The 16,614-nt window shown below is 42.8% G+C and overlaps 1 protein-coding gene across 2 annotated transcripts in view; it reads left to right on the forward strand.

Annotated features, from left to right (window-relative positions):
• LOC117517169 (proto-oncogene DBL) overlaps positions 1-16,614 on the forward strand; it is a 77,357-nt gene that overhangs the window by 27,556 nt on the left and 33,187 nt on the right. For both annotated transcript variants that reach the window (XM_034178097.1, XM_034178098.1), the window contains exons 14-18: positions 5,981-6,096; positions 6,212-6,281; positions 6,388-6,480; positions 11,250-11,342; positions 15,439-15,564. In XM_034178097.1, the coding sequence (XP_034033988.1) occupies positions 5,981-6,096; positions 6,212-6,281; positions 6,388-6,480; positions 11,250-11,342; positions 15,439-15,564 (498 nt within the window). The remainder of the gene's footprint in view (positions 1-5,980; positions 6,097-6,211; positions 6,282-6,387; positions 6,481-11,249; positions 11,343-15,438; positions 15,565-16,614) is intronic.

A 16,614-nucleotide genomic window follows, 5' to 3' on the forward strand; every position in this document is an offset into this window, starting at 1 on the left:
CAGGTGAAATGATGTTTGCGCACAGTTTTACATATGCAAACCTTTAGTAAGTCAGGCCTTAAATGAACTAACTATCAGAAAGTGTTTCACAGTCTTAAAATTATAGATAGATAGATAAATAGATAGCTTTTATTATCATTGTCATTACAACAACGAGATGTCCGCACACACATTCCACATACAACAGCAATTGATCTACAATCATTACTTGTTTACCGTAATAATGGCACACATCAGAATTAGGACAACACATATACATTTGACATTGTTTATGTGCACTAAACTTGAAACAGTCCGTTTCCCAGTTGAGGCAATGTGAGTGTGTTTGTAGCCGCTGCAACTGTCAAGTCGCGCCGCCAGGCCAGCTTGAGAGGACGAGGCCTGCCGCAGGGAGGGAGGGGCAGGAAAAGTGATAAGAGGAGAGGCTGGAGCATGCTTCGGTCCATGTGTAAGTCAGTTTATTGTCCTTGTGGGTTGAGATAAGAATGGAGCCAAATAATCTCACCAGATCCTGGATAAATTCCTCTGGAGAAAAACAGTGGGCAATTGACCTTGATGCCTGTAGTGTTGCAGCCGAGCAGTGAAAAACACTTTTTACAGTTCCACTCACTCAGCCAAATCCCAATTATGAATTAAGATATTCACCGGCCTCCGAAACCTTCAGCTTCAACTGCAAGGCACGCATCAGCTCCAAGGTGTCATCCAATTTGCGTCTGAGTTCAAGAGTCAACGCAGTCTGAGAATGCACTGCCTTGCCAACCTCGTTAATCATGACGGACAAGTGAGGGCCCGTGGTTCTTCATGCCGCCGTCTTGCCAATTTTCCGGTAGATCAGGGCAGCACATAAGCCAAAAAGTACCAGCCCTGCTACCATAAGACCAAAAATGAATAGGTCCTCGACGTCCTCCACAGAGAAAGGCGCCAAGCATGCCACACGCCAGGAACTCCAGGAGTCGAGGACATAGCCCGCAGGATACGTTCCATCTGGGCAGGCAGGATCCCCCGGTCATGACCTTCTTGTAGAAAAAATGGTGTCAATAGCATTCAGAGACCAGCTGATCAATACCATGGTTAATCCAATAGTAGTCCAATAGATCCAGAATCCAATATAGTTTTGAGGAATTCACAAGTCTGGTGAAGTAAGGACTTGAAGGTTAAAAGCAGAGAGATAAGGGAGAGTGGAGGTGATGCGACCGCCCTCGTCGGAGTCCCAAGCTGAATTATTACTTCAGGAATTGATTTGGTTTTGCTTGAAATATTACAAAAAACACAATTTGGTCCACAGTGGGAACCCAGCTTCAAATACTTCACACCAAAACAAAAAATGTGTATACCTTGCACTTCATTTAGCATTAAGATCTGTATCTTTTAGAAAGTGTGAAACAGTGCACAGCAAGTATATGTATCATTTCTAGTTACCAACTGATGCAGTTGTATTTTTTCCCTTGGTGCCCATGTTATTTAAATACCAGATGTACTCCCATTTGTGTCCCCTTGGGTGTGTTGGTATTAAAATGAGGTATGATCATGCGATGCTGGTGTATTACGATTGTAGGGCAGCAGAAAATGATCGTACCATACCCCAACAAAAATATGGTCTAAAGTCAGGGACAGTGTTTTTATGCTATTTATTCAACATAGTACATAATGCTATGACTTGTATATGGAGGTTCGTGGTGCACATCAACTCTGCTTGTACAACTAAAGTGAATTTAATAACAAAAATTAAGAGTGAAATAAAAGTTAAAAACTTATGGCAAAATGCAAACATTTCATAGCTGTCTGTAATATGACTCTGTGGAGTTATTTAAATCCAGGTTAAAGACTCATCTGTTTTCACCATTGTATAACATAGATTATAATTAACATATTTTTACTCAAGCTTTGCCTTCCCCTCTATCTTCAGTTAGTTACTTACACCACTGGAGGAGAAGGAGGAGAAATTCTGGGGGAATGTTGGTGATGTATAGGATTGGATTACCAGTGAACATGTTTGCATTTTAGCTCTTGTAAAATGATGTTAGTGTTAATTGCTCAATCTGGTTGATTGAATTCTACTTTGTTCTCTGTCCGAGGACAAGCTACTAATGAAGATGCAGCCAATATGCAAAGGAAAAGCTGCCTGGGAGTCCACATCTGAGTACAGTATGACATGTGAGATCTATACATGTCAACTGTGGGACTCGGGAGCACGCCAAGGAAGTTAGGACACAACAGAGATTCTGATCTTTGCCATTGGTCATCGCCACTGGTCATCACGACCACTGGACTCTGTGTTTATATGGTTGCTTAACAGCAACATTTCTGTCTCTGTATGTTAGAATTTTGTTGTTGTTGTTGTGCTTTAGTTTTATTTGTTAATTTGCTATTGGTAGTATGGCCAAAGCAGATAGTTACCCCACTGAGTCTGGTCTGCTTGGGGTTTCTTCCTATAATTAAAAAAAAAAAACACCTGAGGGAGTTTTTCCTTGCCATTGTTGACACTGCTTGCTCAGGGGTTGGGTCAGATTAGACCTTACTCATGTTAGGGATGACTTATGCATGTTGTGATTTGGTGTTGTATAAATAAATTGAACTGAACAACTGTGGTTCATAGATGACCACTTTCCTAAAAGAAAATATGTTGTTTTTCCGTTCAAGTTAGTTATGTATTTGATGGTATGGCTTTGTTCTGTAACTGCTTTGCGCTTCCTTGTGCATATTTGGAAATCCCAAGGCAGGCAGAACAGCAGAGGACACCCCCAGGGTACAGAAGAGAGCAGGATCAATAACAACAAACATGACATTGGTTAAATTTGATCCAGCATTAAAGGAGGATTTGTGGTGGAGGGTGGAGGCAGGTTGCAGGCTGGCTTTGTGGAAGTAGCAGTGAATGTGCAGGTTAAAGCAGTTTAGATAGGACGTCCTAAATGAACTAGCCAATGAACAGATAGCAGGCAATCAGCTGACCTGACAGCTGACTGATCAGCCGGGCTATCAGCTGATAGTGTTGATGTTTAGAGATTGTGGTGTGGCTCCAAACACACAATCGAGAAACTAGCCAGCTGTGTGACACATTGAGGATTTTCACCAACACGTTACATCTCCGCCAAGACTGCAGAAATTTCCCTGCAACAGCGAGACTCGATCGCGAGTGGCATCGGCTGACTGTGTTCAGATGAGCACCTGAAACAAAAAACAGAACATTGACATTTTTGTGTTTTCCATATATACATTTACATGAACTGAACAGCCTGTTTTTTGTTCAGACTCATGTTCATTCAAAGTAGATTAGATGTGATACAATTTATGATTACAGATGTTCTGTATGTGTATTTTAGACATGGCAGTCTCCATTTAGCATATTCTTTTTTTCTACGATATTATGCCTGATACAATTTGACAACAGATATAGAAGTAAAATTTTCTTTTATTTAAAAATCTTTTTTTTCCCCACCACATGTGGGTCTACAGCTTTTCAGATAAAGATTAGCAATCATTTGCTTTGAATAAAATGTGAAGAATTAGCAATCACAAGAAAGTGACTTATAAATGATTAAATATATACAGAATGTACAGAAACTTTATTCTCAGTGATTTTAGAACAAACTCCTGAATTTAAGCACGCTGTGCTGCTGAAATAATTTATTCATACACAAACACACTGTGCCAGGAAAAATGATCATTTATAAGAAAAAGTGGTGAGTGAGTGAACAAACCATTCTGTGTTTTATAAGAAGCTTTATATCTGACAGTGTTGTTGTTGCTTTTGTCAACCCTGACAGTTGTGCTTCATCCTTGTCTTCTGTCGTGTACGGCTCAAACATATACGGCTGGAGCCCCTCATTATTTTCACCATTGGTTCATTCATCAGAAACTTCCTCATCTTCTTCAAAAACAAATCGATATGTCACTTAAATCTTTGCTATAATCGCTCACTATGCCTTTGCTGTCCGTGTCTGCCATATTGGGAACAGAGCATTGCTTCGACACATTTACTCGCATGACGTCACATCCATCGCAGCGATAAAGTACTGTAGTGTTCAGAATAATAGTAGTGCTATGTGACTAAAAAGATTAATCCAGGTTTTGAGTATATTTCTTATTGTTACACTGGAAACAAGGTACCAGTAGATTCAGTAGATTCTCACAAATCCAACAAGACCAAGCATTCATGATATGCACACTCTTAAGGCTATGAAATTGGGCTATTAGTAAAAACAAATTAGCAAAGGAGGTGTTCACAATAATAGTAGCATTTGCTGTTGACACTACAAACTCAAAACTATTATGTTCAAACTGCTTTTTAGCAATTCTGTGAATCACTAAACTAGTATTTAGTTGTATAACCACAGTTTTTCATGATTTCTTCACATCTGCGAGGCATTAATTTTGTTGGTTTGGAACCAAGATTTTGCTCGGTCATTGTTTTGTTGAAACACCCATTTCAAGGGCATGTGCTCTTCAGTATAAGGCAACATGACCTCTTCAAGTATTTTGACATATCCAAACTGATCCATGATACTTGGTATGCGATATATAGGCCCAACACCATAGTAGGAGAAACATGCCCATATCATGATGCTTGCACCACCATGCTTCACTGTCTTCACTGTGAACGGTGGCTTGAATTCAGAGTTTGGGGGTCGTCTCACAAACTGTCTGCGGCCCTTGTACCCAAAAAGAACAATTTTACTCTCATCAGTCCACAAAATATTCCTCCATTTCTCTTTAGGCCAGTTGATGTGTTCCTTGGCAAATTGTAACCTCTTCTGCACATCTTTTATTTAACAGAGGGACTTTGCGGGGGATTCTTGCAAATAAATTAGCTTCACACAGGCGTCTTCTAACTGTCACAGCACTTACAGGTAACTCCAGACTGTCTTTGATCACCCTGGAGCTGATCAATGGGTGAGCCTTTGCCATTCTGGTTATTCTTCTATCCATTATGATGGTTGTTTTCCGTTTTCTTCCACACGTCTCTTTTTTTTTGTGTCCATTTTAAAGCATTAGAGATCATTGTAGATGAACAGCCTATAATTTTTTGCACCTGCGTATAAGTTTTCCCCTCTCCAATCAACTTTTTAATCAAACTACACTGTTCTTCTGAACAATGTCTTTAACGTCCCATTTTCCTCAGGCTTTCAAAGAGAAAAGCATGTTCAACAGGTGCTGGCTTCATTCTTAAATAGGGGACACCTGATTCACACCTGTTTATTCCACCAAATTGACGAACTCACTGACTGAATGCCGCACTACTATTATTGTGAACACCCTCTTTTCTCATTTTTTTTTTACTAATAGCCCAATTTCATAGCCTTAAGAGTGTGCATATCATGAATGCTTGGTCTTGTTGGATTTGTGAGAATCTACTGAATCTACTGGTACCTTGTTTCCCATGTAACAATAAGAAATATACTCAAAACCTGGATTAATCTTTTTAGTCACATAGCACTACTATTATTCTGAACATTACTGTAGGTCAATTCGGAGGCGGTAAATACAAATTCTCAGTTGGGTAACGAAATGTTTAAATCCTTGTTCAGTGTCATTTTATGGTAAAAAACAAAAACAACATGTGGAAAAAGCTTTTTTTATTCTTCAAGAATATGTAAAAACGTCATGGCTTGGCAGGGACCCTTTAAGTTATCCTTTCAAATTCAAACAAACAGACAAACACTGGTGAAAATACTACCTCTTCGGGGGAGGTAGAAACACACCCATGATTAATTAAGAGACTTAAATACATATAAGCCCTTTGTGCTGTGCACCTTTCTTTGCGCCCAGGTTATTCACCATATATAAATAGCAAAGTGAAATTGGACACACTCCACATGCACTTGTGCTCTAGAATGTGGGTTACACACCGTCAAGACAGGTTCCTCTTCCTTGAGAGCAACAGTATATTTTGGAACAACTATTCAGTCTGTTCAGTCTTTTTGTTTCACATCTGCTCCTCTGCTTTCTTGTCCTCTCATCTCCCACCTCCTCCACTGATCAGGGCTACCGGGCAGAAATGGAGGACCCGTCGATGTCTAATCTTCTTCCTTCTGCTCTGCGCAGCCAGAAGGATGTTCTGTTTGGCAACATGCCGGAGATTTACCAGTTCCACAGCAGGCAACATTCTACACACTCACACACTGAAACGACAAGCTGCCTCTGAATTGTCCTTGTTTCCCATTTTCACGCCAAAGCAATTTTCTGTCATTTCTTCTTTCATTGTCTTATTTAGGATCTTTCTCCAAGATCTTCAGAGTTGCCTGGAGAAACCAGAGAGGGTGGGGGCTTGCTTTCTGCAGCGGGTGAGGAGGGGGCGACGGGGAGGACGGGAGGTGTGGTGAGAGACAAACTGTCGAGCTCATGTGGACTGATATCTGGCATTTAATATCTGTGTGTTTCTGTGAGCAGAAGGACAAGTTCCTGGTTTACGAACGTTACTGTCAAAACAAGCCTCGCTCTGAGTTACTATGGAGACAGTGCTCAGATTCACCCTTCTTTCAGGTAGTTACATGTATGTTACACTATCCGCTCTTCACTTCTTTTGCGTCACTGTGTGTTCTGTATTTTGAAACGCAGTGACCAGAAATCATAATGCTGCTTGCTACTTTTTGGCACATAAATACACAATTTTGTATTTTTTTTATTTTTTTTTAGCTACTTTGCTTTGTTTTTCATTGTTGTTGTTGTTGTTGCCAAGTTTGATGGGTAATATACAATTGTGTTTTAGAGCCACATTGAGTTTTTTTTTTTTTAATTTTTTTAGATTTTGAGAATAAAGTCAAAATATTACGAGAATAAAGTCATAATTTTATGAGAAAAAACTCGTAATATTGTGAGACTAAAGTCGTAAAGTTGTATTTATACAAGAAGCAATAACCCTGCAGACTATGGCTCCGGTCATCTCCTCCTCCACGAAAGAGGCGATTTCGGGATCTACTAATTGCTGGAACTATAGGGGAAGTCCGTGTGGTGCCTCCTTTGGAATAGACACATTTTCTTGCATATTCTTTTCAAAGTTATGATGCGAATGATAATATGGTGCAGATGGGCCAAAAGATGAAGTATTTCCTTATTTGTAAAACCTACTCTGAAGAACAACTTAAAGTGCTCCACAGATCTCATTTTGAGTTTTTCTCTCATGAAATTACATCTCTTTTCTCGTAAAATTACGTTTATTCTCATAATATTACAAGTTTATTCTCGTAATATTATGACTTTATTCTCATAATATTACAGTGTTTTTTTCTCATAAAATTATGACTTTATTGTCGTAATTCTCATAATATTTCAGTTTTTTTTAATAAAATTATGACTTTATTCTTGTAATATTCTGACTTTTTCTCATAATATTACGAGTTTTTTTTTAAATAAAATTCCGACTTTATTCTCGTAATATTATGAGTTTTTTTCCTAATAAGATTACGACTTTATTTTGGTAATATTATGACTTTATTCTCGTAATATTACAAGTTTTTTCTTACAAAATTACGAGTTTTTTCTCATAAAATTAAGACTTTATTCTTGTAATATTATGACTTTATTCTCATAGTCTAAAAAAAAAACCTCAATGTGGCCCTAAAACACCATCGTAGAAAGATGATTAAAGAGCCACAAAAACAAAGCAGCACAAAGAGAATGGGACTGTGAAACCAGAATAAAACAATGTTTAGAATGTGTGTGTGGAAATGATATCAAATGTTTTTGTCCATACTGCAACTTTATGATCGCAAACTCAAAACAACTACAACTACTACTAATGAAAATCCATCCATCCATTTTCTTCCGCTTTATCCGGAGTCGGGTCGCGGGGGCAGCAGCTCAAGCAAAGCCGCCCAGACCTCCCGATCCACACACACCTTCCCCAGCTCCTCCGGGGGAACCCCAAGGCGTTCCCAAGCCAGCCGAGAGATGTAATCCTTCCAGCGTGTCCTGGGTCTTCCCCGGGGCCTCCTCCCAATGGGACGTGCCCGGAACACCTCTCCAGCGTGGCGTCCAGGGGGCATCCGGAAAAGATGCCTGAGCCACCTCAACTGACTCCTTTTGACGTGGAGGAGCAGCGGCTCGACTCCGAGCTCCTCCCGAGTGACCGAGCTCCTCACCCTATCTCTAAGGGAGCGCCCAGCCACCCTGCGGAGGAAACTCATCTCGGCCGCTTGTACACGCGATCTTGTTCTTTCGGTCATGAGCCAAATCTCATGACCATAGGTGAGGATCGGAACGTAGATCGATCGGTAAATCGAGAGCTTTGCCCCCTACTCAGCTCTCTCTTCACCACGACGGTCCGATACAGCGACCGCATCACTGCAGATGCTGCACCGATCCGTCTATTGATCTCACGCTCCATCTGTCCCTCACTCGTGAATAAGACCCCGGGATACTTAAACTCCTCCACTTGAGGCAAGGACACTCCACCGACCTGAAGAGGGCAAAGCACCTTTTTCCGGTCGAGAACCATGGCCTCGGATTTGGAGGTGCTGATTTTCATCCCGGACGCCTCACACTCGGCTGCAAACCGCCCCAGTGCACGCTGAAGGTCCTGATTTGACAAAGCCAACAGAACCACATCGTCCGCAGACAGCAGAGACGAGATTCTGTGGTTCCCAAACCAGACCCCCTCTACACCCTGGCTGCGCCTAGAAATTCTGTCCATAAAAATAATGAACAGAACCGGTGACAAAGGGCAGCCCTGGCAGAGGCCAACGTGCACTGGAAACAGGTTTGACTTACTACCGGCAATGCGAACCAAGCTCCTGCTGCGGTCGTACAGGGACCGGATAGCCCTTAGCAAAGGACCCCAGACCCCGTACTCCCAGAGCATTCCCCACAGGGTGCCCCGAGGGACACGGTCGAATGCCTTCTCCAGATCCACAGAACACATGTGGACTGGTTGGGCAAACTCCCATGAACCATGGTTCGGGGATTGCCGCCGCGACAGGCACCAGAGACCTTGCGACCACAGCTACGAGCGGCCGCATCAGCAATGGAGGTGGAGAACATGGTCCACTCGGACTCCATGTCTCCAACCTCCCCTGGGATCTGGGAGAAGCTCTCCCGGAGGTGGGAGTTGAAGACCTCCCTGACAGAGGGTTCTGCCAGTTGTTCCCAGCAGACCCTCACGATACGTTTGGGCCTGCCAGGTCTGACCGGCTTCCTACCCTCCCAGTGGATCCAACTCACCACCAGGTGGTGATCGGTTGACAGCTCTGCCCCTCTCTTTACTTGAGTGTCCGAGACACGTGGCCGAAGGTCAGATGATACGACTACAAAGTCGATCATCGACCTCCGGCTCAGGGTGTCCTGGTGCCACGTGCACTTATGGACACCCTTGTGCTCGAACATGGTGTTCATGATGGACAAACTGTGACTAGCACAGAAGTCCAACAACTGAACACCACTCGGGTTCAGATCGGGGAGGCCGTGCTTCCCGATCACCCCCCTCCAGGTCTCACTGTTGCCACCCACGTGGGCGTTGAAATCCCCCAGGAGAACAATGGAGTCCCCAGTCAGAGCACTATCTAGTACCCCTCCCAGGGACTCCAGGAAGGTCGGGTACTCTGCACTGCTGCTCGGCCCGTAGGCTGCGACAACGGTGAGAGACCTGTCCCCGACCCGAAGGCGTAGGGATGCGACCCTCTCGTTCACCGGAGTGAACTCCAACACATGGCGACTGAGCTGGGGAGCAATAAGCAATGCAACCCCAGCTCTCCACCTCTCCCCGTGGGCAACGCCAGAAAAATGAAGCGTCCAGCCCCTCTCCAGGAGTTGGGTACCAGAGCCCATGCTGTGCGTGGAGGTGAGCCTGACTATCTCTAGTCGGTATCTCTCAACCTCCCGCACAAGCTCAGGCTCCTTGCCCCCCAGCGAGGTGACATTCCACGTCCCAACAGCTAGGGGCTGTGAGCATGGACCGGGCCGCCGGGCCACCGGCCCTCGACCGCCACCCAATCCTCTCTGCACCCGACCCCCATGGCCCCCTCTGCAGGTGGTGAACCCACAGGAGGGCGGGCCCATGTTGCTTCTTCGGGCTGAGCCCGGCCGGGCCCCATGGGCTAAGGCCCGACCACCACGCGCGAGCCCCAACCCCAGGCCTGGCTCCAGGGTGGGACCCCGGGTCCGCCATACCGGGTGACGTCTCGGTCCTTGATCTTTCACTGGTCATGGAGGTTCTGAGCTGCCCTTAGTCTGACCCGTCACCTAGGACCTGTTTGCCTTGGGAGACCCTACAGGGAGCACAAAGCCCCCGACAACATAGCTCCTAGGATCATCCGGGTACGCAAACTCCCCCACCACGATAAGGTGGCAGCCAGAGGGGGAGTACTAATGAAAATAATAATAATACATGGTCTTATGTACAACCGAGCAGGGGTGGTGGCCAAGTGGTGAATGCGCTTGGTTTCAGTTCAGAAGATTCCGGGTTCAAATCCCACCCCTGCCACATTTCTCCATGTAATGTGGAGTTGCGTCAGGAAGGGCATCCGGCGTAAAACTTGTGCCAATTCAACATGCAGATGCACCTTGGATTTGCTGTGGCGACCCCAGTGCAAAACAAGGGAGAAGCCGAAGGGACTTACTTTTACTAGGTCTTATGTACAACCCCAATTCCAACTTCTTTGAAATGTGTTGCAGGCATCCATTTCAAAATGAGCAAATATTTGCACAAAAACAATAAAGTTTGTCAGTTTGAACATTAAGTATCTTGTCTTTGTGGTGTATTCAAATGAATATAAGTTGAAGAGGATTTGCAAATCATTGTATTCTGTTTTTATTTACATTTTACACAATGTCCCAACTTCATTGGAATTGGGGTTGTATGTTAATACATGGTAATAATAATACATGGTCTCCTTTCCAATTTGTCATGTTGATGAAATTGCTTTGTATAAGTAATAAAATATGAAACAGCCAAATTATGACAGAAATAGGGCTGGAATTAAAAATCTGGCAACATAGCATAATGGCACTGTCAGTATATTCACTATCATAAAATCATCCTTTAAACCCACCATCTGCCTTTGGCAGCAGATTTATGGCAGAGTGTTTACATGTTTGTCATTCTGTGCTGTCCAGACAGCAATAAAGCTGTCTCTCCATTGGGTGAGCATTCTTCATTAGTGTTCACTATGATTTGTTGTGACAAGAAATGTAGCTGGCTGAGAGGATGATGATGATTATTATGATTATGCACTGCACACACTAGATTTGCCATTTTCAGAACAGCTGGGTTTATAATTTTTCAGTTGAATTTGCTTCCTTATTCACTCTCTTCACAGGAGTGCCAGAAGAAACTTGACCATAAACTCGGTCTGGACTCGTACCTCCTGAAACCAGTTCAGCGCCTCACAAAGTACCAGCTGCTACTCAAGGTTCTGTACATCTGAGCCTGTCACTGGTCTCTGTTTTAGGACAAAAATAGTCAAAAAACTAAAAAGAAAGTAGTATCTAGTTCCCACCAAACATATCTGAAGAACAAAGCCAATTAATTTGTGCTTTGCTAGACACGGAATGCATTCGGATTCGAGCCATGAAAACAGTTTAAAATGTTTGGGTGTTTATATCTAGATGTGATTAACAACTTAGAACATAGGACCTTTTTTGTCAGACCATATAATTTTGATGAAGGTGAATCTCCCATGAAGTACAGTTCATACACTGGCCACTCCATTAGGTACGCATTGCTACTACTGGTTTAGAACCCCTTTTGCCTTCACAACGATTCTAATTCTTCATGGCCAAAGATCAACAAGGTGCTGGTGATATTCTGAGATTTGGTATGTGTTATGGACTGCATTTACAACCCCAGTTCCAATGAAGTTGGGACGTTGTGTAAAATGTAAATAAAACAGAATACGATTTGTAAATCCTCTTCAACCTATATTCAATTGAATACAAGGACAAGACAATACAATACAATACAAAGACAAGATATTTAATGTTCAAACTGATAAACTTTTTTGTTTTTGTGCAAATATTTGCTCATTTTGAAATGGATGCCTGCAACACATTTGTAAAACGCTGGGACAGTGGTATATTTACCACTGTGTTACATCACTGTTCCTTCTAACAACACTCAATAAGCATTTAGGAACTGAGGACACGAATTGTTGACGCGTTGTAGGTGGAATTCTTTCCCATTGTTGCTTGATGTACGACTTCATTTGTTCAACAGTCCGGGGTCTCCGTTGTCGTATTTTGCGCTTCATAATGCACCACATATTTTCAATGGGTGACAGGTCTGGACTGCAGGCAGGCCAGTCTAGTACCCGCACTCTTTTACTATGAAGCCATGCTGTTGTAATACGTGCAGAATGTGGCTTGGCATTGTCTTGCTGAAATAAGCAGGGACGTGCCTGAAAAAGACATTGCTTGGATGGCAGCATGTGTTGCTCCAAAACCTGGATGTACCTTTCAGCATTAATAGTGCCATCAAGATGTGTAAGTTGCCCATGCCATGGGCACTAACACACCCCCATACCATCACAGATGCTGGCTTTTGAACTTTGCACTGGTAACAATCTGGATGGTCTTTTTCCTCTTTTGTCCAGAGGACACGACGTCCATGATTTCCAAAGACAATTTGAAATGTGGACTCATCAGACCACAGCACACTTTTCCACTTTGCATCTGTCCATTTCAAATGAGCTCAGGCCCAGAGAAGGCGGTGGTGTTTCTGGATGTTGATGTATTTCAATTTATTTTTCAATTTATTTTCATTTATATAGCGCCAAATCACAACAGAGTTGCCTCAAAGCGCTTCACACAGGTAAGGTCTAACCTTACCAACCCCAGAGCAATAGTGGTAAGGAAAAACTCCCTCTGAGGAAGAAACCTCAAGCAGACCAGACTCAAAGGGGTGACCCTCTGCTTGGGCCATGCTACAAACATAAATTACAGAACAATTCACAGAACAATTCACGGACGAATATACAAGAAATGCTATTGGCGCACAACACAGGAGGATCGCCAACACGAACACAACTCCCATCTTTGGATGGAGCTGCACCTTAAACAGAGAGAAAAAACAGAATCAAGCATCAGAAAGACAAAAAATACTGTATAATTTGCCAGCATTAAACAACAAGAAAAACAGAGAAATACAGGTGACCCTGAACCATCCCTTATTTATGCTGCTATAGACTTAGACTGCTGGGGGGTTCCCATGATGCACTGAGTGTTTCTTTCTCTTTCTGCTCTGTATGCACCACTCTGCATTTAATCATTAGTGATTGATCTCTGCTCCCCTCCACAGCATGTCTTTTTCCTGGTTCTCTCCCTCAGCCCCAACCAGTCCCAGCAGAGGACTGCCCCTCCCTGGGCCTGGTTCTGCTGGAGGTTTCTTCCTGTTAAAAGGGAGTTTTTCCTTCCCACTGTCGCCAAGTACTTGCTCACAGGGGGTCGTTTTGACCGTTGGGGTTTTTCCGTAATTATTGTATGGCCTTGCCTTACAATATAAAGCGCCTTGGGGCAACTGTTTGTTGTGATTTGGCGCTATATAAATAAAATTGATTTGATTTGATTTGATTTGATATAGCTTTCACTTTGCATGGTGTTTTAACTTGCACTTGTAGATGTAGCGACGAACTGTGTTAACTGACAATGGTTTTCTGAAGTGTTCCTGAGCCTACGCGGTAGCATCCTTTACACAATGATGTTGGTTTTTAATGCAGTGCTGGAAATCTTCTGTTTATATTATGGACTGTAGATGATGGAATTCATAAATTCCTTGCAGTTGAACATTGAGAAACATTGTTCTTAATTAAACTGTTGGACTATTTGTTCCACGCTGTTGTTCACAAAGTGGTGAACCTCACCCCACCTTTGCTTGTGAATGGCTGAACCTTTTGAGGATGCTCCTTTTATACCCAATCATGACACTCACCTGTTTCAAATTAACCTGTTCACCCATGGAATGTTCCAAACAGGTGTTCTTTGAGCATTCATCAACTTTCCCAGTCTTTTGTTGCCCCTGTCCCAGCTTTTTTGAAATGTTTTGTAATTACCCATAATGGTTCGTTTGGGCAAAGGTCAATGTCATTTGGGTCAAAGGTCAAATTTTATTTAAAAAAAATTATTATTAAAATGATTTTTGTTAACTTCAGTGTTCCCCAAAAGTTACACACATAGAAGTGAGTTCTGAAAATGCCCAGCAAGGTCAAATTTGCCAGTAGTCAGTCACTGTGGTCATGGTTATGTCTGCCTGTCTGTTTGTTGGCCAACACCTCCCAGGTCGTTTTAATGCGTTTTGCCATGCTTGGTGTGTCATTGAAGGTTGAACCCCAAATTACATTTAAAGAAGTAATGTTGGCAGGCAGCACAGTTGGTTCGTGGTTAAAAATGTTGCCTCACAGCAAGAAAGTCATGGGATTAATTCCCACCTGTGGCCTTTCTGTGTGGAGTTTATTCTGTCAGTGTTTGTGTGGGTTCACTCCGGGTGCTCCAGCTTCCTCCCACATCCAAAGACATGCAGGCTAGGTGGATTGTAAACTTTAAGTTATCCGTAGGTGTGAATGTGTTTGTCTATTTGTGGCCCTGCAGCAGACTGGCGTCCTGTCCAGGGTGTACCCTTCCTCATGCCTCGTGACTGCTGTGATAGGCTCCAGCTCTCTGTGACCCTTAATTGGAGTAAGAGGTTGAGTGATGAGTGAGGGAGTGAATTAATTTTGGAAAAAGTGAAATGGTAAATGTACTGCATTTATATAGCACTTTTCTATCTGCATCAGATGCTCAAAGCATTTTACAATGATGCCTCACATTCACCCATTCACACAAACACACACACACCGATGTCAGGGTGCTGCCATACAAGGCGCTTGCTACACACTGGAAGCAACTTAGGGATTAAGGATGTTGCCAAAGGGCCCTTGGTGATTTTCCAGTCAGACTAGGATTTGAGGATGCTCTGTTCTCAAGCCCAACGCTTAACCATTAGACCATCACCTCCCCAATGCAGGATTAGGGTATTTGATTATTAACCTGATTTAGACCAAATGTTGCACACACAGGTGGATTCCAGAATTGGCCTGCCAAGATCAGACAGAGGTCATTCATTTGGGTGAACGTCAATGTCATTGGGATTAAAGGTCAGATTGTCCTTGTCTTCATGCCCATCGGTGCTATTACCTTGTTTTTTTTTTTTAATTATAAGCATAAGGTCTACCTAATGAAATGGCCAGAGCTAGTCACCAGTGTTTTAACATGTATCTCTCTAATAATACAGAGATCCTTTCCAGGGTGCAAGAGAAATACCTATGTGCAATTTTACATTACATAGTGGTAGCGTCACATACTGTCATCACCATGATGTTTGCAAACAACACCTACAGTCTCCACTTCAGTGTGAGTTCAATATTAGGATAAGAAAAATTACTAACGTCACTAACTCTTATACTATTTTAACAAAGGATGTTCAAATAGGTTGCCTACGGACATTGAGGAGACTAGTGTCCTTCTGGCCCTTTGCAGGAGGTGCTGAAGCACTCAACAGAGGAGCAGTACCGGTGTGAACTCCAGGAGGCGCTAGACTCCATGCTGGAGCTACTGAAGTCTGTCAATGACTCCATGCATCAGAGAGCCATCACTGGATATCAGGTAACAGCCAATCAGTAGATAAGATAGATGGCACAGTCCATCACTGCACAACACACTTCACTCATTTTGTCACACTTTAATATACAGTTGTGCTCAAAAGTTTACATCCACTGGCAGAATTTTTTGTTTTTTTGGCCATTTTTCAGAGAATATGAATGATAACACAAAAACTTTTTTTTCACTCACGGTTAGTGATTGGGTGAAGCTATTGGCAAACAACCTGGTTTACTCTTTTTAAATCATAATGACAACACAAACTACCCAAATGACCCTGATCAAAGGTTTACATACCCCTGTTCTTAATACTGTGTATTGCCCCCTTTAACATCAATGACAGCTTGGACTATTTTGTGGTGGTTGTGGACGAGGGTCTCTGATGGTAAAGCTGCCACTGAATATGTTTTGGACTTTATTTACATCAATTACAAAGAAATACAAACAATGTGGCACTCTATGGTAAATCTGCATGGAGTAGACAGTTCTCAAAAACTGAGTGACTGTGCAAGAAGTAGAAGAGTGAGGAAAGCCACCAAGACACCCAGACAGCCCAGAAGAAGTTATAGGCTTACATGGCTGTGATTGGAGAAATTATGCACAGTGCAAGCTTTGCATTTTGTATCACCAGTTATCCATCTTCATGATGAAGTGGTATAGAGGAGGATTTTCTTAAAAAGAAGACCTGAACGTTTAGCTACAAATTGCCAGAAGGTACATCTGAGATGCAAGCCTGGATGTGATCTGTTTTGGTGAAAGAAAATCCTTCTCTGCTCTACTCCACTATGAAGCTAAGAGTAGTGATGCAAAATGCAAAGCTTGCACTGTGCACAATTTCTCCAATCACAGCCACATAAGCCCATAACTTCTCCTAGGTTGTCTGGGTGTCTTGGTGGCTTTCCTCACTCTTCTCCTTCTTGCACAGTCACTCAGTTTTTGAGAACTATCTACTCCATGAAGATTTACTATAAAGTGCCATATTGTTTGTATTTTTTTGTAATTAATGTAAATAAAGTCCAAAACATGTTCAGTGGCAGCTTTACCATCAGACAGCCT

Source organism: Thalassophryne amazonica, chromosome 9 (assembly GCF_902500255.1).
Source record: "Thalassophryne amazonica chromosome 9, fThaAma1.1, whole genome shotgun sequence".
Classification (NCBI taxonomy): Eukaryota; Metazoa; Chordata; class Actinopteri; order Batrachoidiformes; family Batrachoididae; genus Thalassophryne; species Thalassophryne amazonica.